This window comes from Corvus moneduloides, chromosome 1 (assembly GCF_009650955.1).
Source record: "Corvus moneduloides isolate bCorMon1 chromosome 1, bCorMon1.pri, whole genome shotgun sequence".
In the NCBI taxonomy this organism is placed as follows: domain Eukaryota; kingdom Metazoa; phylum Chordata; class Aves; order Passeriformes; family Corvidae; genus Corvus; species Corvus moneduloides.
The window spans coordinates 62,245,648-62,270,281 of record NC_045476.1 but is presented as its reverse complement, the minus strand read 5'-3'; the positions used below and the strand labels follow the sequence as shown (position 1 = coordinate 62,270,281).

General features: G+C 35.0%; 1 protein-coding gene across 8 annotated transcripts in view; it reads left to right on the top strand.

The window, feature by feature from the left end:
- The window catches only part of AKAP9 (A-kinase anchoring protein 9), a 105,694-nt gene that overhangs the window by 69,019 nt on the left and 12,041 nt on the right, over positions 1-24,634 (top strand). For 5 of the 8 annotated variants that reach the window (XM_032112472.1, XM_032112463.1, XM_032112444.1 and 2 more), the window contains 18 exons: positions 2,656-2,818; positions 5,597-5,809; positions 7,015-7,053; positions 8,239-8,471; positions 9,108-9,227; positions 12,278-12,454; positions 12,564-12,668; positions 13,100-13,252; positions 13,514-13,693; positions 16,093-17,181; positions 18,202-18,342; positions 18,724-19,209; positions 19,641-19,704; positions 20,420-20,538; positions 21,319-21,510; positions 22,365-22,553; positions 23,186-23,330; positions 24,088-24,307. In XM_032112472.1, coding sequence (XP_031968363.1) covers positions 2,656-2,818; positions 5,597-5,809; positions 7,015-7,053; positions 8,239-8,471; positions 9,108-9,227; positions 12,278-12,454; positions 12,564-12,668; positions 13,100-13,252; positions 13,514-13,693; positions 16,093-17,181; positions 18,202-18,342; positions 18,724-19,209; positions 19,641-19,704; positions 20,420-20,538; positions 21,319-21,510; positions 22,365-22,553; positions 23,186-23,330; positions 24,088-24,307 — 4,028 coding nt within the window. Of the gene's footprint in view, positions 1-2,655; positions 2,819-5,596; positions 5,810-7,014; positions 7,054-8,238; positions 8,472-9,107; positions 9,228-12,277; positions 12,455-12,563; positions 12,669-13,099; positions 13,253-13,513; positions 13,694-16,092; positions 17,182-18,201; positions 18,343-18,723; positions 19,210-19,640; positions 19,705-20,419; positions 20,539-21,318; positions 21,511-22,364; positions 22,554-23,185; positions 23,392-24,087; positions 24,308-24,634 lie in introns of those variants that run through there. The other 3 variants (XM_032112453.1, XM_032112483.1, XM_032112430.1) reach the window with 3 other exon arrangements.

Here is a 24,634-nt window from a genome sequence, read left to right as displayed (position 1 = left end):
CTGTTGCTTTTTCACGTGAAACTTCTCTAAGAAGGATTTTTTAGGAGTGACCATACGAAGTTTTCCTGTACCTCTGTTTGGGATTAATCCACCCCTGAATTACTCAGCTTGAAAAGTGATCTGAGGCTTCCTACTGATTCGGAGTAGGTTTGTCACCGACTGTGCTGGTATGTGTTAAATGCACGTGTTCTGTTACAAATTCCTGTCAGAAATTTCTAAAGCCAGCCCAGCTAGTGCAAAATACCCACGGGACGGTTGAGAAGACAGCAAGAGCAATATTTTCTGGAATGGATTCTTACCGCACCTACTGGGCGTCTAATCTGTTCAGTGGTTTGTGGACTGAAGGCCAAGAAGAAGATACATATGAGGTTGAATCTCGTGTGCCTTTACCATATCCTTTTCCTTTCACCGAACATTTGGATGAGAATAATTCTGTAGTTGTAAATACTTCAATTTTTCACTTCAGCCACAAAAAAAATGGGCACATTTTAAAAGTTGTCTCTAAAATCTCCTTGCCTACACCTCCCTATTCAGTAAGTATACAAGTTTTTAAAAGAAATTAAGCTTAAATAGAAAAGAATGCAATGAAAAATGATATAAAATTGTCCCTACTGTTAAAATTATTATGTACTGCTGATAGGCCCTTTTCCTAGTCACTTTTCAGTGGGCACTGAAAAAGCCTCAGTTATACAATTGATCATTTCTAACACAAGAAATTTAACAATGACAGAAATATGTTAAATTCCAGATATTTGAGATCTCCTTTTAAAGCACTTCAGTGTTACTTACTCCATTTCATTTTTCTCACTGAGAATAATTCACACTGGGGGAGAGACTGCAGTCAAAGTTGCTCCTTTTTAGCTTTGGTGCACTAACTAGTAACAGTAACTAGCATAAGCTGGAGAATTGCTTCCAGTGATCCCGTGGAGAAACTGTTGATCTTAAAAAAATCATGTTTGTGTTTGTACTTCTTTTTTGTTTTGCCCTGTGATATTTTTAACAATACTTCGAGTTGTTATTACTGAAAAAAGCTGGAGAGTAATTTTTATTCTGAGTTTTAACTGGAATATTTCATGCATTTCAGGAAGCCACTTTTACGGTTGTCTCTGTACAGTGAATCTGTCATAGGTTTCCCTTTTATCTGAGATAGGTCTTTCATTAAACACTTGAAAATACAAGGCTACAGTCAGGGTGCTCAGTGATTTTTAAAAATATCTCAAATCAGTGTAGATAGTTGCAGTATTTAGACCTTTCTTTAACCCCTGGCAGAATAAATAAATAACATGAACATGTTAATGATGTCTATCTAAAAAGGAATGCTGTAGAAAAGAAATTGAGTATTTAAATTCAGTCTATAAAAGAGAATGTATTGATTATTCAGACCTTCTTTTCAAAGTGGATAATTTTGTGTGCACTATTCTATTTAATGTTCCTTAACCCATTTTTCTGAGCTTTTAAAGCAAACTCCTCATATTCACGATCTTAGTGGGACTTCGTGTGAAAGCTTTTTTTTTTTTTTGAGAGATGGAATATTTTATAGAAACTGTAGATGTTGTTCTCTTTCAAATATCTGCCAATAACCAGAATATTAAAAAGTAAAAAAAAAACAACCAAGAAACCAAAGGAGCAGAAGATGTGTTATTTCATTTTCTGACATTGTTCTTATTCAAAATAAATTGTCTTATTTTGAATACAAGCCACACAAAGAACTCATGCAGAGTTCAGCTCTAACAATTTGTGTTTGTGTCCCTCAGAGAGGTGGCTGTAGACTATAAATGTTAATAGTTGAGAGGTAAAGATTTTAGTAATTGATTTCAGTTTGATGTTATCTTAAATGGACATTTTGTGTAATCAAAACTTCTAAAAATGTTTTGTCTTTATGCACTATTTTACTTTTATAATTCTAATTTATTTAGTTTTGAATTTATCATTTTGGGTATGTCTAAACTGTAAATATGCAGTTCTATGTGACATGGTTTTCCAGTACTCCAGGATACTGGCACAGTGAGACTGTTCTGCATCTGTATTAAACATTAACATGTTAAATATTAACCCACCAGAGAAGGGGAGAAGAATTTTAAAAATCCTTAGTAATTCTGGTAGGTTGACACTGTTGGAAGAAGCACTGCTTTACTCCCTTGTTGGTTAAAATGTGCAATACTATGAAAATTCACATTTTCCTGGTGTTCTCATCTATCTTTATGTTAAGGAGAAAAAGAGGAGAAGCACTACTTGAGTCAATTCATAATAAGGCTTCTGCCAGTTTTATACAATGTTTTTAAGCCATTTTAAGTGTATGGTGGGTGGTAACTTACCCGTATTTAGTGCAAAACGTTGTCTAAACAAAGGTGAATCTAGTGTAAGCTCATAAATCAGGAATTACCGGAACAAAGACACGGATTTAGCCAGGTGGCTCATGGAGTTCACTATGCTGACAAAGACTGTTTGCTTAGACTTTTGTAAGTCAGTCTTCATCTTGAACTCTGCAAATGAGTGTTCAATAAAGATTTTACCAAATGTTATCAAATATCAAATATCAAATGTCTAGTGAAGTTATGTGAGACTTCCCATCACTCTGTGAAGCAACTGTTAATTAAATAGCAATGATAGAATAGGTGTTTATCTAATTTCTGTAATTTTTTTTTCCTGTGATAGCTTGAACATGCTAAAATTACTCAGACAGAACTCATGCGAGAGTCCTTCAAGAAGCAGCAAGAGGCCACAGAATTTATCAGGTATCAGGAAGAGCTACAAGAACGTCTTAATGAGGAAACCAAAGCCAGAGAGCAGTTGGCTTTGGAACTTAGTAAAGCTGAAGGTGAGTAGCTTTTTTTACAAGTTGTTGGACTTTGCATCTACTTACTTATTAATTGGTAAAGAAATTGTAAATTTTATCCATTTCTTTGCAAGTTTTAGAATGTTATCAGCCTTCTGGATAGTTATGGACATGATGACCTCTGGAGGTCCCTACCAACATCAACCACACTGTAATTCTGTTTTCCAGTTTTGACAATATTAAAAATAATGACAGTATTAAAAATAATAGGTTGTATGTGTGCTTGGATCCTCAAAATTAATTTATTCCATCATAACATGTTTGTTTGTGCAGACAAGCTTAAATGTTAACAACTTAAAATCATAAACAGTTGAGGCTGGAAGGCACCTCTGGAGATCAACTATTCCAGCCCCTTGCTCAAAGCAAGATCAGGTAGAGCAGCTTGCCTAAGGCTGTGTTCAGTCAAGTTTTGAATGTCCACCGTCTCTCTGAGTGGCCATTCCAGTGTTTGACCACTGGAGCACGTTCCAGTGTTCGACCAGTGTCAATGAGGGGAAAGGAAAAACACCCCAAACTTATTTTCACATGTTGAAGTGCAGTTTCCCATATTTCAGTTTGTGCCTGCTGCCTCATGACCTTGACACAGAGCCTTTACTCTGAATGTGATGATATGGTGGTGATATGTTTCAGTTTGTGCTGTTTGAAGTGATCTTTTAAAAAGTGTATTTTCAACTGCATTAAGGAAGCAATTAAAAATTGTAGGGTCTTACAAATCTAATAATCTATTCTGATATCAGGAAAATATGTTCAAATCTGACAGACACTGTTTGTTCTCTTGTTTTGATAGCTCAATGTTTTGTAGCCACCCAACATGTCTATCATTATCTGTGATTAGCATCTGGAAAAGATGCAAAAAACACCTGCTCTGTAGGTAGGATCTCTGTAGTAGTAAGCAGAAAGGTATTTTTGATAGTCTTGAAGCTCAGCAGACTTCTCTGTTGCAAAGTGGAAGCATAGAGTGAAGTTTGATAGCCAAATGTTACTCCTGGAGAATGCTACCCTGCCAGCCTCCCACTTCTTTTTACACAGATAATCCATCATGATTTCACATGCTATTAATAGCTGGGACACACATAAGCTGAAAAGCAGTGCAGGTTTCTAAGCCATGTGTCTAAAATGTGGTGTGAGGGACACTTGGTCGCCTGTCAGTTCATACAGCATAGATGTTGTGTGTCAGCAGCAGCAGTACTGGCTACAACATTTCAGTAGCTTTAGCAAAACCAGAAAGGATGAAAATTTATTTCAGAAGGAATAGATTCAAATCTAAAATAGGCATTACTACTTTTTTTTTTCCCCCAAGATTAAATTAAGAGCGAAAAAAATTGTTTGGAACACATCTAAACATGCAAAAATACGAAGAACTCTTCCACAAGATATAAATGACCTAAGAATTTATATTCTGACACGGATGGACTTAGAAAAACTTTTAGTATTGAAGAATTTCAGAATGTAGGCAGTTGCTTTTTTTGGAGGATAGTATTTTGTCTTGATAGAAATTTTGTTCACAAATCTTCAATAATAAAGTAAAAATGCCTAATATATTAGGATGGAATGGCTGTATTGATTTGGTTCATGAACAGTTCTAGAATATAAGAGACAGAATTAGATGTTAGTTTTAGCCTTTGATAAATATATTGCACAGTTGTAAGTTAGGTGCATTTGAAATTAATGCACTTCTAAATGACTGGCACCTTTTTTTGTTGATGTTGGTATAATGAAACAAAGATGTCATAGAAGGCTTTTGATTTCATTTCTGCCCATTGAAGTGAGTTGTGAGCACACTCTGACAAAGAAATCTACATTCTTTTATTAAATTTCTTAGGTAGGTATGCAGAACAATGTCTTAGTTCATTATACATCTGATGGTACTCTGTCTTCTCTTGAGATAAAATTTGTCATTTGTGATCATTTCTTTCTTATCACAAAAACTGCTGTAGCTGAGACATTTTCAAACCTCTTGTGTTTTAGTGGTGTCAGATACAACTTATCTGATATGATAGAAAAGCTAATGCAAATTTGTTCACTGAACTCTGAAAATTTTCATTACATCTCAAAAAAAAGTTGGCAGAAGTAAATACCACGATGTGTGATTTTAACAGACTTCATTGTTCATAACTTTTTTGTGGGAATGTGCATTCCATTTAACCTGGGAATGCCCTCTCAACTTCAAATCTGTTAAGTACTCATTGTGAACAGTATCTGATATGGTGGGAATAACCACTGGAGTTTGTACTGTCTCAAGGTTTTGAAATGTTATAAATGATGTTACTCGTTCAGTATTTTCTGTTTCAATATCCAGTCCTATATGTCTGTGTTCTCTGTGAATTCAAATATGGAAAAAAAGATGGGTCTACATTGTTAACAAATGGAAGTATCTTTAGCTTTTCTACATTCTCAAGATAGGGTAAAATCCATTTTAATACTGATTCAGGACTAGATATGTAGTGATTTATACTGAATTTATTTAAATTTCTTATTTCTCCTGTGTTTATTACATATGTATTTTTCTTTGGCTTTGGAGTTCCTGTTTGCTCCAGAGGTTTTGTGCGGAGTAAAAATTAAGAGCTGTATTTGGTGTTCTGCTGTCTTTGCTATAATTTGTTTATCATGAAAGGATAGCAAGGACAGGAGTAAAAATTGTCAAGTGTTGAGCAAACAACATACATGTGCATGCATGTCAGAATACAGGTAGGGACTTCAACAAGAAAAAAATTGGTTTTGATTGTCTGTTAAATCTGCCTCCAAACTGGTGTTTTACAGGCCTCATTGATGGTTATGCAGATGAGAAAACGTTTCTGGAAAAACAACTCCAGGAAAAAATAGATGTAATTGACCATCTTGAGCAAGAGCTGCTGTGTACAGGTAACAAATTGCAGGAGTTAGAGGCTGAACAGCAGCAGGTGCAGGAAGAAAAGGAATTACTCTCCAGACAGAAGGACGCCATGAGAGCAGAGGCGGGGCCAGTAGAGCAGCGTATGTATTCATCACGATCTTTCTATGAGATTTTCTTACACTTCCAAATAAAATAATAACTAGTCTTGGCAAAGGCTTCTCCCCATTGCCTGTGTGATCATTAATAAAAATGTGATAGGGCCAAATGTGGTATTTTCACACCTGTTGCCTAATGTTGGCATGATAACTTTTCTTGATTTTTAAACAAGAAATGACTGAATTTTTACAAGTGTTGAGAAATTACAGTTGTTCTTTAAGCCAGAGAAAGCTTTATCTCCGAAGATCTTCTTTTATTTAGATTATCACTGGAGATGGAATAGCAACAATGGATATAAATTCTGTCTAAATACTTTCCAAACAGAAAGATGGACTAGGAAGCATACCCACCAGAACATGATTGCACTACGTGTGATGGCTGTATTTACTGTAGGCAAGGAAGATAAACTTTTCTAATAAATTCCTCTTTCAGGGAAGAATAGCACAGAAGTTGCATGATAAAGAAAGGCTTTTACCTACCAGTAATGAAAGCTTTCAGTCCTGATGGTGAAAATTTCAGATATATACCGTGTCAATGTAATCTAACTAACTGCTTACTCAAAAAAAGCATTTACCCTCATGAAGTAAATATGTCTTTTAATTCTTCCTTAAACTAATAACTGAAATTAATGTTTCATGTTTGAGAGGGGAAGAAAATTAGAACACTAGTATTTTAAGAAGTACTGATCTTTCAAGGATTGCAGTGCTTACATTGTAAATAGCAGGATGGAGTTACCATTTTATTTAATTTCCAGAAGTTTATTCCAGTTTATAATGTTGCTATTTTTATGGATTGCACATCTTGTGTATTTGCCATTTCCTGCAGTTTTCTGTAACAACAGAATTGTAAGAACAACCTGCTGCTTCCTACTCTGTAGTAAAGAAGATCCTTGTCTGTGACTCCACTTTAGTTATTTTTGGTATGGTTTAGGCTTCTAAATATTTTTAAGTTATTTTCATGTATAAGAGCTGTAAGGATAAACAATTCTATAAGTATGTGTAGGCACTTATATCATGCATACCAGAATAACTTGTCACATTCCCTAAGTTATCTCAACAACTTTGTCATTAAATGCCACATCTATCTTTGGCTTCATTTTCTCTTACATTGTTGCACCACAAGAAAACTGTAGCTGGCATGTGAATTACTTTGCTTCTTTTTTTTGTTTTCTCTCTCTCTATTCTCCTAGGCCTAGTAGATGCTGCAATCGATGCAGCTTCCCAAGCAGGTGTGTTTGTATGTTGCATGGCCAATCTGTAACTGGGTGGAAGACTTACACGTACTGACATTGTTAATCAGGATTATTGGGCTTTTGGCTTACTGACGTTACTTGTATTTCTTACTGGCCTGCAGCTTTGATGATGTATTTCATACTCAGTTCAACGTTTTGCTAACAACATTTCTTTTGATTTCTAAACATAAGTAAATTCATCAATAACCATCATCTTATTCACCTATGAATTGCAGTTACTTAGATGGTATTGGAGAGATATTTTTGTAGTCTTTTATCGCTTTTTATTTCCAAATACAGCTAAGTCATTCACTGTGATAATTAAAGTTTTTATTATATTGGTACATAGTGGTTACCTAGAAATGAGAATTGGTTAAATACGATGTAAGATGATGGTGCCTGAAGGATCTTTCTTCTCTAGTGAAAGTAAATTTTATTGTTTCTGTTAAAATATCAATCCTGTTTTTAAGATTCTCCAAAAGTAAGTGCGCTTAGCTGTTTGGGTTTTACCTCAAGGGGTTCGTACGTTTAGTTAATAGGTACTTCAGTGGGCTGTGGCTTAAGAGTCTTGGAGTGGTTTGGGGCTTTCCTATGTATGTGCTTGCTGGCTTTTTTGTGATGACTCAAAATTGGGCATTCATGCAGTCACTGATTTTGTAAGCTCCAGTTGCAGGTCAGTAATTTTCCTTTCTGTCTGCCCAGCAGTCTCTCAGTATTTCCCCTGAATTATTTGTATGTATCACATTAAATAATGAAATCTGGGAGTGGATTGATTTTACTGGCAATGGGGATGAGAAGAGGGTTGGGTTTTCTGTGCATCATTGTTAACTCCTGTGCTGACTCTAGCTGTGGTTTCACTCCATGCATTTCCTTTCCTTTTCAATTGTACAATGGCCTCTTAATTGATATGAAACTTAAACGGGGAAGTGATCTGATACAACTTCAGTAACAGTCCTTTGAAGACTAACTAAAGGATAGTAATTTTAATATGAATTTTCTTCAGTCATTATCCTGATAATTTCTCAGAAGAAAACATATTTTCAAAGAAAGAAAAATAGTAAAAACCCAAGCCAGTTCACATCCTTCTGTAGATTACAGCATGGATGCCTTGGGGAGTGATTTTGCTTTATAACATTGCTTATTATTCATACCTAAAAGTAGTGATGCTTTTATTATACTCAGAATTACTGGAGGAAACAGAAAAGCTAATGAAGGAAAAAATTGAAGTACAACGTCAAGCTGAAAAAGAGTATGATGACCTTCAGAAGCAAGTTAAAGTCTTGGAAATAGACTTGGAAGAGCAAGTCAATCGTTTCATAGAGCTAGAACAAGAGAAAAATGCAGAACTAATGGACTTAAGGCAGCAAAACCAGGCCTTGGAGAAACAACTTGAGAAAACAAGAAAATTTCTAGATGTAAGTATGGTAAAAGGCAGATTTTATGAAGGTGGGTTGGTAGCACTGGTGCTGAGGTTTGATTCAAGGGGAAATGCTAATTATTTGCAGATTTTGAGCAAACATAGGCAGGTGGTAGCAAATATAGGCAGTGCTGTAGGTTCCAGCCCAAGAATTTAATAACATTTTAAAAGTTGAAAATTAATTGGAGGTGCTTACTTAGGACAGCTCTGTATTTCAAGCAATTTATAATTATTTTTTTCTGATTGCTCTTTATCAGTATTAACACAGAGTTCATTTCTATTTTGAATTTCTGTTTATTCTACGTTTATCGCAGACAAACATTAGGAATGAAATCATTAAATATTTGCTTACTGTCATTTGTGTAGTATATCTGGAACAGAAGAAACAAACTTGTCATTTTTGTGAAATATTACTTGATGTGTCTCTGCTATGCTAATTTTTTTATTAAAAAATATGAGATTTATTGCCCCAAATGATAAAGGTGTTAATGGTAGCTGCAATAGGTTCTGCTGCCTTAAAAATACTCACATACTGTTACCAGGCTCACATTAATGCAAGTAAGAAGTAATAAGATACTTAACTTGGATTGGGTTTAAATAAAATGGTGTATCCACATAATTTCCTAACTTTCAGGAGCAAGCAATTGACCGAGAGCATGAAAGAGATGTATTCCAGCAAGAGATACAGAAGCTGGAGCAACAGCTTAAGGTTCCACAAAGGAGTCAGCCTGTCAATGAACATCAAACCAGAGAGGTAACACATTTTATTACTTATATTCAATGAACATAAATGGCAAGTTGACAGCTGTTAAGTTATTACAGTGAAGCTATTTTATGGTGTACCTACTCTGCATCCATTTGCAAACCAGGAAAGTAAATCCCCTGAGACTGAAGGTGTTGTAGGAAAGTGGTGAACTGTGTTTTGGGGATTTTTTTAGGCTGTTTTGTTTTAGTAGCAGACGTACAGAAACTTCTTAACTTTCAATAAGGCTCTCTCCTATAACTTAACTTAGAAAATCTGCTGTTCTCAAAAGTTTGTGGAAGCATTCAAGACTGTTTTAACAATTTTACATGTTCTTATGTAGTTTTTTGACATCCTGTTTATAGCACAGGTACACCACTGAGGGAATTGAGTTGCTGAGGTGTAACACCTGAGGTGTTGCAGCACTCTCTGTGTACACCTGAACCTCCCCAGTGAATGTCTGCTGGCACTGGAACAAATGCAGTGACTCTAGAACAGCAGCTCAGGGGACTCACAGAAAACTGTTAGACTCAGGAAAATCAAGAAGTGGCAACAGTGTAAATGCTTTTATAATGTAAATGCTATTATAATGCTTTTGCAGATTTTGTTTGATGAACTGTTAGTCAATTAAATAACATTTTATTTTTTGTGGGTTTTCTTGTGTGCTGCTTTTTGATCAAGGTTGATACTTTTGCATTATTTTCTTGCTTGATTTTCAGTATTAAAATGCCCTGTATTAGGTTAGACTGTCGTTTTCAAATCGAAGGTCTTACTGGAGTAGTTCAGTTGCTGTTAATTCAGTTCTTAAATATTAGCAGTATTTAGTATTCTGTATTATATAAAACAGCGGAAGGTGTCCCTGCCTGTGGCAGGTGTGTTGGAACTAGGTGATCTTTAAGGTCCCTTCCAACCCAAAGCATTCTATGATTCTAGGATATAGTTTAGGACCACAGACAGTAATAGGATGTAACTGCTATATGCGAGATGTGGGTGTCAAAGTACTTATTTATTTAGAATTTCCAGGTTTAGAACTGTGTTTCATTGGGTTTCTAAATATATTTTAGTGCAAAGGTTTGTGAAAGATGACGTTCAGTTAGTACTATGGGATATGGTTGTCATCAGCCTCTGTGAACAATGAATTGTCTGGAATTAGCTGTGTACGTGTTAAACAAAACATATACAGAAATTCAGCATCTATCTCCTTCTGTTGCAAAGAGTGTGCACATTCCTCTCCTGCTTACGTATTACACAGATGGAGGTGGCTCCAGCACAATTAATTTTCCTGAATCCAGGATGTTCATTTTGGGTTCATTTTGTGACGTGTTTGTTTATTATTTGTGGCATGGATAGCATATGAATTCCCGATTAAAATTCTCACATTGAAAAAAAATTCTCCCAAGAAAAGTTCAAATTTGATAGCACAATAAAAATTGTCCTATTTGCTCAGAATCTCTATGTAAAAATCACCCTGATTTATATGTACATATACACATATGTGTATACTCTTAAATTGGCAGATACGCTACAATGGAAATTTAAAGCATGCTGTGAAATGAAAGACAGCTTTAACTGTGATTAAAATTTTGAGATTTATGTTTGATATTTTTACATTAGAACTTTTTAGTAAGTGGAAAGACAGCAAGATAATGTCTGCAAGCACCACAGATGTAGCAGCTGATTTACATATGGGTGATGTTAAATGTGATATGCTAGAAGTTATAGACAGGATTTTCAATAATGTATTACGTTCACATTTATCTTATCAAGTGTGGCACATATAGTATATTTTGATGTCACATTGTTCCTTGAAATACTTTGTAAATATGCATATTTTCATTATTTATCATGCTTTTGAGAGCACTGTTCTATTTTTTGTAGTTGCACATTTTTTAAAATCCTCTTCTGCTTTGAGGGAATGCCATAAGCATTTTCAGTTGATAATTTGTTTCTTACTGTTGTTTCAGCTTTGTCAACTTATTCCGGGGAGGGTCTTCGTAGAGTCTGCTCTAGACTTGATTTTTATTTTTCCATTTCTCTCTCAGGACTTTTCTGAGGTCACTTCAGACTGTGATGTTACTCATGGATGGATAACGTCAATAATACCATCCAGTCAGCTTTATGTTCTGGTCCTCTTCTCTCCTATCTCTTGAAATGCTTTGAGTCTTCTACCTTTTGGCTACATCGTAACTTCCTAATTGTAAATACTGAAATCAGTTTCTGGAGTGGGACAAATATTACTTTCCCTGTCTCTTGCTCAATTACTCAGGTCTTAACTCTGTACATCATACTATGGATTTGTTATGCGTCTTTCTTATCTTTAATTTCAATTAATAATTTCTGAAATGTAGCTAGAAATTGATAGATATTACTATGTCTGCTACTTCAGTTAATCTTTTAATATGTTATTGCTGAGATACATACATCTGACCTGCTGAGATTCAGAATGTTTTATTTGGATGTTTTGTCCCCCATAGAAAGTGAAATTACTACATCCGTGACATCTGTTTGGTCCCAGTTAAGGAACACAGCAAGAAAACAAAGCTTCCTGTCTTTTGTCATTTAAGTATAGCTATTCTCTTCAATGTTAAAGACCCAGTGAGTTTTAGGATATTTCTGTATGTCACAAATCAGCTCCTTCTTTTGAATAATTTTGTCACAGATTTTTAGAGCTATGATTTTCCTCAGAGGCAAATAGCATCTTGACCATAGGGTCAAGACATTCCATCCACAGACGTTAAAAGCATCATTTTAGTGTGCTGCATAGGGATGCTGTGCTGCTTGCTTTTGACTGACTACAGAGTATGAAGGCTTCAGAAGGACAAGATCAGTTCTAGGGAGCAGGCAATGCAGCACAGAACATACCACTTCTTAAATAATGCTGTTGGTATTTGTTGATGTCGTACCACAGTATCCTGACATTCTGCTTCACCTAAAGAGTTAGGAGTTTTCTTATGGGAGAAAAAGAGGAATATTTTCTCCCCGTCCAAAATGCATGGTGTTGCCGTTGCTAGTGAACCCTTGCAGTGTAATACAATATAATAATCTTGCCATATTGTCACCAGGTTGAACAGTTAACAAATCATCTCAAAGAGAAAACAGACAAATGCAGTGAGCTTTTGCTCTCCAAGGAGCAACTTCAGAGAGATGTACAAGAACGAAATGAAGAAATAGAGAAGCTAGAATGCAGGATAAGAGAACTGGAACAAGCCTTAATCATCAGTGCTGACCACTTGCAAAAGGTATTGCTTGGTCAAAATTTATCAAGGGTTTGCTCCTTTCGTATTTTCTTGAGACCAAAATAGTGTATTTTTTTAATCTGATAACTGTTAATATTATTCCTATGTAAAGGTGGAGGAAAGGAAACAGTTTGGCACCATCATAGTAAAGGGAGAGTTACCTCTTGAAGTACAACTGCAAGCTGAACGAGAAGCTGTGGACAGAAAAGAAAAGGAGGTAAAATTCCTGTGAAAAGTTCCATCTTTCCATTTACATGTTGTTTTGTCAGTTTTTGCTTTTTGTTGAGTTTAGTGAACTATACAGATGAAATTTTTTACAGTTAGAGAGACAGCAGTCCAAATCCCTTTGAAATTCTCCTGTGATCCATGATAGCTGTTGTTCTGTGTTAATATTTATGACTTGAAAGAGTGTTTCTGAAATAAAAATTCAGCCCAATTAATAAAAACTTTGTGATGATTTCAACTGATTTTTTTAGTGGTGTTTAAAATTCCATTCAGTTTAAGGACTCAGAATGTCACCAAGTACACATTATTTTGTTTGTGCTTAGCAAACCAATTTACTGTGGACATTGTACTTGAAATTTATAACATTTAATTTTTGGTATGGCTGCCTACTCCTTTTCCTTCTCCTTTTGTTTGGAAACATAGGTCACGAACCTTGAGGAACAATTGGAGCAGTTTCGTGAGGAGCTAGAAAATAAAAATGAAGAAGTTCAGCAACTGCACATGCAGCTAGAAATTCAGCAAAAGGAGTCCACTACACACTTGCAGGAACTTGAACAAGAGAACAAATTATTTAAGGTAACTGTGTAACAGAGAAGCCTAAAGATTTATTCTCCTTCCTCTGCAGAAATAAGTTCTTTGAAAATGCCAAGACATCAAATTCTTTCTCTTTCTCAAGCATTCCACTGTTCAATTTGCCAGAATATTTAAAATTTCATATGATTACTTGTCATTCCATGAAACTTGTTTTTTTTAATTCCTACACTTGAAATACTCATACAAGAATATGCAGAAAATGTTATGTACAACTGTAACGTGTTTTTGGGGTTTTTTTGGCAGGATGAAATGGAAATACTAGGACTAGCTATCCAGAAATCTGAAGATGCCACCATAAAAGACCATCATTTAGTGGCTGGGAGGCTCGCTCACATCATGCAAGAAAAGGATCAGGAAATATATCATCTTCATGAACAAATAGCAAAACTGCAACAGCAACTTGAAGTCACAACTGACAACAAGGTACACACTTCTGAAATCCTTTTCAGAGTCCTACTTTGTGCTGCTAACTCTTTGAAGGAAAAAAACAGTCTGTCCCCCACCAGTTGCATTATCTTCTATTGCTGCCTTGATTCAAAAATGCAGATGCTTCAGTTTCAAGGAATGCTTTAAACCTAATCTCTTTTTCTTTTTTAGTCTTGTTTATGACAGATGCTTTTTGCTTGCTTTTCTTTTTAATTATTTTGCCTTATTTCTGCTTGAGTTTTTGTTTTAAATTCTTCTTCATTCCTTATTTTTCTGATATGTCTGAATATTTAGTAGTATGTAGGTAGCTGAATTCAATCTCAACATTCATTTTAGCATCTTCCCTCACGTGACTTCATTTAGTGTTACGCTCCAGTGACACCTGCTGGGTAATGTTGGATTTTAATGCATTTTTAGCAGTTGAACAGAGCTCCGTGAGCTTGTGTGAATGCTTTGTCCTCATACCAGTGTTGGAAACGTCTTTTATCCAGTTTCAAGCATGGAGGTGCAAAAAAAATGGTGTGTTTTATTAGCAATAGAGAGGAAGACAGAAAGAAGCAGATTTATCTTTTATTTACTGAGCCTTAGCACCTGTAGCTTTCTCTTATTTTTCAGTTATGTGGTTTTTTGATTATCAGTTTCATCTTCTTTTGGCTTACTCTGATTTTATACAGATAAAACACATTGATTTTTTCAGTGGCTGAATTTTGCATCTGACTATTTTAAATGTCATTTATTAGTCATAAGCTTTAACTCAAAAGCAAGTTAAGTACGGGATTTCTGTTATCCCTTGGTAGCTGACAGAACATTTAGGCTAACATTCTACTAGGACATATTGAATCCACTAAAATAGGGCTCTGACTGAGCTGGATAATTTCCCTGAGTCTTTATGTGCAAAACTCAGTTATAGTGAAACAATGACAAAACTTAGAATTGGATTTAGAAAACTGGATTTAGGAAATACTATACTTCAAGCATCCAGAACAGTTCTGCTCTATACAATGACCCCAGTAATAGAGTTACAGTTCTTGCCTTGAGAAAAACACCTAGGATTCAGTTAAAATTTGTTTTAATAATTGTTTCTTCTCTTGTTACATAAAGCTTAATTTTCTTAATTTCATCATCTGACTTGGTTTTATTTTCCAGGACATTAAATAATTACTCTGCTTGATTATGAGAGCATTATTAAATATTAATAGATTATTCTTAGGTTAATCCCTTTTCTAAGTCCCCTAGACATCTTCATCCCACAAAGTGCTTTTCTTTTAATTACTGTATTTGCGTTCTGTGGGCCTTTATTCCAATTTGAAGAACAGAATTTGAAGAACAGAAACCTCTATGCTGAGTTGATACCGATCACCAGGACCACTGTGCTTTCTTCTGCCTGTGGCAGCAGGGTTGCAACTGTATGATCTTTAAGGTCCTTTCTAACCCAAGCCATTTTATGATGTTATGACTTGTTCAGATTTTATTTAGTGTTTTTGAGCTTCCTCTAGTTTTTGTGGATTTTTAAAATTAAGTTCTTGGTTGGCAAACCAGCCGTTCTAATTTATATGGCCACATTTATTTTTGTACATATGCTTAATACAAAGTCATCTTATTATTCTATTTAACTAACTAAGCATAGTGAAGTATTAAGTGATAAAGGAAAAAACATGGCTATTTGAGTAATGAATTTAGTCATCTTTCACCTTTTCTGCATGTTTTCTTCATATTCTAAAAGACTCTATTAGAGTTCTTACCTATTTTAGATATCTTAACTGATTTTATTTTATGTATTTCCAAATGTTTTTGACATATTTTCTTCTGCCTTCCACATTTCCACTGTAGAAGCACTGTTCACTTCAGATCTCCAAATATTCACTTAAAAAAAATCCATTTTGTTTCTTAGACTTACTACTTATTATCTGGTCTGTCTTTATTTTATTTTTGTAAAGGGAAATTTTTTTTGTCATTCTTCTACACTCAAGTGAAATTTGCTCCCGCTGCAATTTAAAAAGGATTTTAATGAATTTTTTTAAACTTATTCTATTGTAATCTGATAACTTCTTTTTATTCCTTTTGCTAAGAATTTTATTTATTAAACTTAGATTTTTTCAACACCAGTCATTCCATTTTTTGTTTCTACTCATTTATTAGAAGCCACCATGTTACAAATGCTTTCCACTTCATCTGATGCTTTAATACCTATTTTTCATTTCTTTAAGGTCACAGGCTACTTTGTCAGTCCTGTTTGAAGATGTCTCAATTCTCATAAAGCTTTAGAAGAGACATCACATTAAGAAATTCTCTGAGAACTTTCTTTTACAAGATCTTTCAGTGTTTAATTAAACTGTTTCTGGGAAGTCCAGACCAAAAATTATCTGGGTGTTTCTGTTTGGGTTTTTTTTCCCCAGATTATTGAAGAGCAAAACGAGCATATACGGGAGCTTGAAGCCCAGGTAGAATGTCTGAAAAGCGATCAAGAACGTGTGAAGAAAAAGAATGATGAGGAAGTAGAGCAGTTGAATGATGTAATTGATAAGCTTCAGCAGGAGCTGGCAATTATTGAACAAAAAGTACCAGCAGACATTGCTGGTTTTCAAGAAGATGCTGACAGTCTGAAACACATACTTGAAGCAGTTCTGGCAGAAAAGGAAGCTTTGGAAAAGCAAGTAGAAAACATAAATGCAGAGGCATCTCAAACAAAGAATGAGCTTGAGGAAACTAAGTTAAAAATGAGCCAGTTAAAGCAAGAAATAAGTATGTTAAAAAAAGAGCATGAAAGAATAACAGAGAAGTATAAGTGTGCAGTAGTCCAAGGTGATAAGTCAAAACCAGAAGACAGGAGCAATGGAAAAACTGAACAAATGGAAGGAGGCTTATGTCAGGAGATAGAGTTGCTAGATCAGTCCCAACTTAGGACTTCAGATGAGAGTGCAAGAGTCACCATTAGCAAGATGGAGATACAACTGCAGAAACTTCAGGCATGCATTAAAGAAAAAGATTCAGAACTGTGCCAGTCCTACAATGAAATAAAAGACATGAAAGAGCAAAGCAAAGCTGAAAGAGAAGCACTTAAAAAGAGAATATTAGAACTGGAGAAGACACTAATGGAGAAGGTTGCTGCTGCTCTTGTGAGTCAGGTTCAGCTAAATGCAGTTCAAGAGCAGAGAAAATTCATGCAGGAAATTCAGGAACCTTCAAAATGTGTGGATGAAGCAAGCAAGAATACCCAAACAGAGGGTTTGAGTGATAGAACTGAAAATGAGACAGAATCAAAATTATCACTCTTAACACAGAGGCTTAGTGAGATGGAAGACCAACTGGCAATGGTAAATCGTAGCTTGGAGCTAGAAAAAGAAAATGTAAAAGTTGCACAAAAGGAAGCCACAGTGAAAGAAGAGAGGTTCTTAGAACTTCAGCAATTGCTAGAAGAGGTTCAAGAAAAACATAAAGGAGAGATTCAGAAATATATTAAACAAGAAGAAATGCAGACATACCAGGTAATTAGATGCCACTTCCTTTTGGCTTGTTTTTGCTAAAACCTGTTATTTTATGTAAAGTATAATGAATGAAATGGTTCTTAATGAGAATAACTATAGGAATATTCTGCTGTGTGTAGCACTTCAGTTTCTATATTATCCTTACAGTCACAAAGAAGAGAAGGATGCTATTTTAGGGGAACCCCGCGATCAGTTTCCATTTTGCATTAAAAACGCCTTACCTTTTCACGCATGTAAGGTGGTTTTGAATTTTGGACATATAATTTCTTATTCTTAATTTGACTTGACATAGAATAGAATGAAGTACACTTCTACATGGTGTGGAGGCAGAGAGATAAAAATTAAAATCATGAAAGCTGTCTAAGAGAGTATTCAGAATGATAAGGGAAGCGATACCAATTTGTCTATACAGGTTTTTTTGGGATGGAGGTTGTTTATTTATATATGTTTTGATCTTGGTTTATGGTTTTTTTTTTTTTTTTCCCATCTCAGTTCCAAAGATATTTCACCTTAAGTAGTTTTTCCAGATTTGTCCAGATTTCCGTGCACTAGTGGTTTATTTCCTCTCAACTTAGAACCATCAGTCAAAATTTACTATATTTGATAGTCCAAAAATGGGCTTGATATCTCTCAATGTGAGAGTTTCAGCAATCATGGAACCCAGTACTGGGCAAGAAAAGGTTCTAAGATCCTTGATCCAAATACAAATTTAGTGAATGTCATAAATGTCTTGTAAGTTAGATAATATTATCAGACCTCATTTCCTACTCTCTGTTTACCTTCCTCCCTGTGGTTTCTGTGTGATGTACCCAATTTATGGTTGCAGTTCTCTCTACAGTAAACTGTAGGATAGTCTTTTCTCCCATGGTCTTAGTCTTATTTTTTTGAGGCTGTGTTAACCCAAATAACATACATTTGTTTTTCCCTTTGCTCTTTTCACTTTGTAAGTTTCTGTGAAAGTGATCACTGCTGTTAAAACTTGATTCTTTACCATTTTCCATGTTTTGTGTTGCCATATAGGTAGAAGCAAAGATCATGGAAAGTCAAAAAGAAAATGTGCTTATTAATGAACTTGAACAAGTGAAAGAAGAGGCAGCTGCTGCTAAGGAAGAGCTGAGCAGTTACAGAGAAAAGGCAGAAAAACTTCAGCAAGAACTAGCAGTAAGAACCAGAGTGTTCCTTATTGTATTTAAATCAAATAATTATACAGGACTTACTGTTCAAATATGCATGCTATAGGTTGGGGGGTTTTAATCATTTACTGAGAATGCTACCAAGAAAAACAGCCACTCACTGCCTGCTGGGAGTGGAACAGAGCTGATGCTGTAGATCAAATATTCACTCATTGCCACAGTACTTAGTTTTACTGCAGTGCAGCAGTGGATCTAGAGCTGTATTTCTTAGGAGATAATATTTGCCACCATGTGTCTTAACTGCTTTAAAATAGGACTAAATTGAGCTGTAATGGTTCAGAGGGTTGCTTGGATTTTAGGTGTTTTAAGTGTTTGGAAGGATTGCACTTGAGGTTCTCCATATTTACAGGTAAAAGAGGCAAGTCTGATACATCTTCAGGAAGACCTGTGCAAGGTCAAAGAGAACCTGGTTCAAGCAGAAGAGAGGCTTGCAAGTTACCTGAGAAAGGACAAAGAAATGGTGAAAACTGAAAGCAAGAGGGATGCAGAAATATCCTGTGATCTGTCAACCAGTGAGTCTACTCTAACTGGAAACAACTCCTCACTGCAAACAGACAATACTGTGGAAATCTCACCAGTCCTTGTTAAAAATGCAGGAATCCAAATTGATTTGCAAAATGGATGTTCTTCAGAAGAGATTGCAGAGATTGTAAGAGAATTTACTGAAAAAATCGACCAAATGCAGGAGCTCCACGCGGCTGAAATCATGGACATGGAGACAAGGCATATCTCTGAGTCTGAAGCATTAAAGAGAGAGAAGTTTGTTGCAGTACAAGTATTGACTGAAGAATGTAATACTTTAAAGGAAGTCGTAGAAACTCTACAAGCCAAAGAAGTATGTATCTTATTTTTTAATTACTGGAATACTTTGGTTTAAACTTTTGCTCTTGGTACAGAAATTCCCATTTAAAATCTGTTAAGTGTGAACCACCACACGGTCAGTAAAAAACTTTTAAATGTTCTAGTGTTTCCATGGCCCTAGGAGAGATTGTGAACCTGTTTCTCAGCATTTAAGTTTGCAGGTTTGCTCAACTATCAAGTGCTTCCTTGTGCTTCTGCCTTGGACCTGTCCTGTTCTGTGAAATGGGGACAAGTGTAGGTCACCCTGTGGAATGCCATCTCTCTCATATTCAGTTTTATTACTTTGATTGCAGGGGAAATGGAACAAAGAGGTTCACATTGTTTCCTGCTCCTTCAAAGTCACTCCCTTATTGAGAGTGGTGAAGGGCTGTTTAAAGATTTGATTGTTTTCTTTTCTAAATACAGAGAATCCCAGTTTCTGGATTAGCACGTTCTCCACCGTATCAAGCTAGAGATGGAGGTTCTAGTGGTAAGAAATTTGTTTTTACAGATTTCAAAGAGCATTACAAATTAAGCCTGCTTTTTTCAATATTAAGTTTACCATTAAAGAGTTTGTCTTCTAAGAAATCCAAACAGCAACTGCCCACATTGAAGCAGAAGCCTGTTGGCACTAACAAATGTTCTGGACATGACATGTCTATTAATTTGGTACAAAAGGAAAATGTCTGGAGCAGAGATGGGTTTTAGTTGGGGCATCAGATGCTAATTTTTCTTCTTCCCATTGGAGTTTCTATATCCATCTTAGCTATTACATTATCTCTTCAGTGTAGCTTCATGATCTCCTGATAGTGTTTAAAGCTACAGCTCCCTAGCAGTGGGAGATGATGACAGGTATTGACTTACCCAAGTGCAATAAAAATTATTACAGTGATCCTTTTCATAGGCAAGGCGAAGCATGTTAAGAGTGGGTCATTTGGCAGAAATGTTTATGCAAATAGTTGTTTCTCTTGTAAAACTAGGATTTTTAAATTTGGTTGTGGTTTTATTTTTTAGTTTTGTTTTGCTGTTAACTTCTTTGAAACTGAAAAAGAAAAATATAAAACAGGTAGTCTCCAGCTTAGAATGAACCTTTAGTGACATGCAACTACCTGTTAAAACAACAGATAAAAAATACTTTTTTGATGCCTGTTCTTCAAAGCTTCACAGTAATCCAGCTTTCATGTTTTTTTCTCCTTTTATTTTAGACTCCAGTTCAGACTGGAGTTCAGGAATGTATCTTGCTCAGACCCAGGGGTCCGACACGATAGCTGAAGGAATAGATGAAGGTGAAACTTCAACAGATTTACTTCCAAAAAAAATTAAGGTAAAATAGACACAATCTTTTTTTTTATGGAACAAGAGTGATACTACTGAAAGTTGAGATTAGCTTCTTCTTGATCATTGATAACAGAGCCATTTAGATAAGTTCTAGTGTTGACTATTTTAATACATTTTAAAATACTTCTGAACAATGATGTGCATTTTTGCATTTTAAATTAGGCTAAATAGGAATTTTATATCTGTAGGCTTGTTCTCAGTTATGATTATGAGAAATAAAACTACTGTTACAATTTATTGCAATTTTGTTGTATTAACAATAATGTCATGATCATATATTACATAATTTTATAGATTCTATTTTTATACTATATTATGAAAGCAAATGTGTTTATTATAAACAGTAAGGGTATCATGCTTTAATTACATTAAAAAAAAAGTATTTAGTGACAAAGCCCTAGCTTCATAGTAATTTCAAACAGTGAATGGTAAAGCTCACCTGGAAGCTTCCCAGGACTTTTGTTTTTAAAATGTCAGTTTCCATTAGTAGCTGTTTTAAGAATTAAAAATTGATTTGACCAATGTACACTGGAAAATTTTATCTGAAACTGAGAAAAAATACAGCTGTTTAATAAGTTTCTGTCTGATAGATATAAAGGACTGGGTGACACTTCTGTCCTTGATACAAGGAAGCGTAGTTTCCTTATGCTGATCAAATTAGAAGTACCAGTTTTCCAATACATATGAAATGAGATTGCAATTATTTTTGTTATTATTATATCTTGTTACTACTGGCATTAATGATTTCTTTTTGGTTTTATCGTAGGGTTTGCTGAGAGCAGTCCATCATGAAGGCATACAGGTGCTGTCTCTCACTGAATTTCCATATGGTGAAAGAGATCTGTCACCTCATGAGCAAGAGCCAGAATCTTGGTTAGAAGAAAGAAAAGCTTTCCTAAGCACCATCTCATCTTTGAAAGACCTAATTGCAAAAATGCAAGTTCACAGAGAAGCCGAGGTATAAATAATACCATAAGATTCTATCTGAATAAAAAATTATTTATTATAACCTTCAAAGACACATTCACTGTTCAGGTTTAAATGCCTAAATATTCTGTTACAAGGCAACATATTTTAAAAATGTGCCATAAAACTGCATATTGCACTTTATGGTAGTAGTCTATCTTAAATTACAGCTGGTATTTGTTCTTCTGTTCATTGATAACTTTTGACTGTATAGATCCACCTTTTAAGAAGAATTCTATTTTGAAAGCGTGTTCCAGTAGCAGTTGAAGTAGAATATTTAATGCTGTTGTTTATTGTCATATTAATCAGTAATCTGTTAAAACTTTTGCTTGTTAAATTATCCCCGTTAGACTCTTGGATATATGTAGGTAGTTTCTATTAGTTCAGCATTTCCTTTACCATGCAAAGTGGGCAGATGACCTTCATGTCATTTAAATTAAATCTTTTTCATATATAATATCACAGAATCACAGAATGAACTAGGTTGGAAAAAACCTTGGAGATCATTAAGTCCAACACAGCCCTGTGAGAGCCTAGGAAGAGATGCAATGTACTAAAAATTAAAATAATAGTGTAATATAGTAACGTAAATAGTAACTACACACGGCTAAGTTTTCAGTTACAAAAAGCTAAATTGCCTCCATCTAAAACAAAGCTAAAAGTTTAGCATTTGTGAATGCTGAAAAATTCATAATGTGTACAGTAAGTGCATCCATTTGGATGGATGAAATTTACACAATTATTCAGAAAAGCTTAACTAGTCCACTGAAAGCACACACTTTACATTGAGTTATAACGATGTAATCTTTCCGTTTGGCACTTTAAATTATTGTTGTACCACTGCAGATTTATGCAAGTACTGAATCTCCTGAAGGTGTCTCAGACTGGCGAGGAGAACTTCTGCATGCCATTCAACAGCTTTTTGTGAGGGAACAAAATGTTCTTCTTGCTGCATTTCAAACTGAACTTGCAGAAACAGGCACAAGAGATGCAGTGATGTTGATGAATCAGTTAGAGCACAGACTACAGGAGCAGGTAATATAAACCATACTGTAGTCGAAGTGTTTGTCTACATTAGATTTTAATTTAAAATGTATAAATCCATTAAAATATGTGTATTAATAGTAGTTTTGACAGTCTAAGGATGAAAAAGTCAGACTTGCAGAAAGAAGTGTCTTTAAAAGAAAAGTGATATGGCATGGGAAAGAAACTTTTGGGTGCACAAGTTACAGAACGTATACAGCCTTCAGAGATCAATTTGAATTAAACACAGTTGTCCTGAGCGATTTCATTAAGTTAATTAGAATGATGTTACACTGTCTAAGAGAAAAGATAGCTTGTTTATATAAAATAAGTTGCAAGAAGAGAAAGTGATAAGGCTGCTATGGGACAGAGAGAACGTCAGTTTTCTCCTCTGGAACATGGAAGGATTAGTGAGAAAAATTGCAATTTGCCAGAAAAGTGATAGCTCTTTTCAGTCTGTAATTTTGATGCCTAGTAGAGAAATAAAAAATTAACAAGTAGTTCTTTCAAATATAATACTGACTTAATTGAAAATGTTTTGAATATATATGCACTATGAATGTATAAATAAATATTATATCAACACCACAGATATTTTCATAAAATCTGGAGTTTTACTTTTAAAATATTTCTAATGCTAATAGGCTACTAACCAGAGAGCAGCAATGGACTGTCTTCAGAATGCAGACAGAAGAAGTTTGCTGATGGAGATTCAAGTATTACATGCTCAGATGAACAGTAAGAAAAGTAACCCAAACAGAGAACAAGAGATTGATTCAAAAAGCCAAGGTGACTTCTGTGGTAATATATGTCAGTTTCCAAATGCTTTCAAGGCAGTGCTCATAACGTTGTAAGTGACAAAAATGGTGACTTTCCTTGCTCTCCAGTTTTGATATGCGTGTTCTGAACATGCATACTTTTTATCTTCTTCAATCTTCTTTGATTACTTTTGCAAAAATTAAGGTATAATCTGTGTTCTTATGACTTGTATCAAACTGAAAGTGATACAAAGTTATGTCCAATTACTATAAAAATCGAGCTTGAATTTTGAGGCTATTTTCCATGTATATGCTTCACTATTTAGGTTCAGCAGCTTTGAAATTATCTAAGTTGGATAGTCAGTCAATGCAGAAACTAAGAAGCAATTAGAATGAAGAACAAAAAGTTCAGAGAACAGGTATACTTTAAAATTAAGTAAAGCTCACTGTCAGTGTGTAGTTACAAATATTAGGTCACAGGTATACATATGTAATATATCTAATTTCAGTTATGTTAATCATTATCCAAATGATGCATATTGATATAGTTGCACACGTCTTATAGCCTTTAAGAAAATCAGAATTTGAAATGATTTCTGGAAAGTGTGAAAGGTATTCAGGTATAAAAGGCATGGTTTTCCTTTTATTCCACTAATGCAAGAATATATTATTTTAAAATATCACTCTTAATAATAGCTTTGTGGTCACGCGCTAGCTAGGGGAAGCTTTACCCAAACACACAATGCTTTTTTATGAAGTAATTTCCGTATTAATGATGCTCTCATTAGAAATGCTGGAGTATAATATGCAGCAGAAGCAGTTGCAAATACTGGAGATGCAAGTGGAGCTCCGGAGTATGAAGGACAGAGCAGCTGAACTTCAGGAGCAGCTGAATTCAGAGAGAATGATGGGCGCAGAGCTGAAGAATGAACTTGCACAAGCCAAACTAGAGCTTGAAGCTACCCTTAAAGCCCAGCACAAGCACTTCAAGGACCTAGAAACCATCAGGTGTGGCTTTCAGTGCCAAGCTTTCTGTGTTGACTGTGAAGATCATCTTTCTTAATCTGAAATCATAATACCGATTTTATTAAGGGCATTGATTTCATGCAGTATAAGTGCTTCTCAGTATTTCTGTAAAACCTTCCTGACCAAAATAGACTTGTTACAGTTGACAAAAAATGTATTTCAATTCATAATTTGATTTAATGCTTTATTAATTATCAAGTTCCTTTTTAAACTTTGCTACATTAGACTACTCTATACAAGCTAATAAGTAGACCATATTTGTTGAAGGTTTTTTAAACTGAACATGGAGAAAAAAATCGCGAAGTTAAG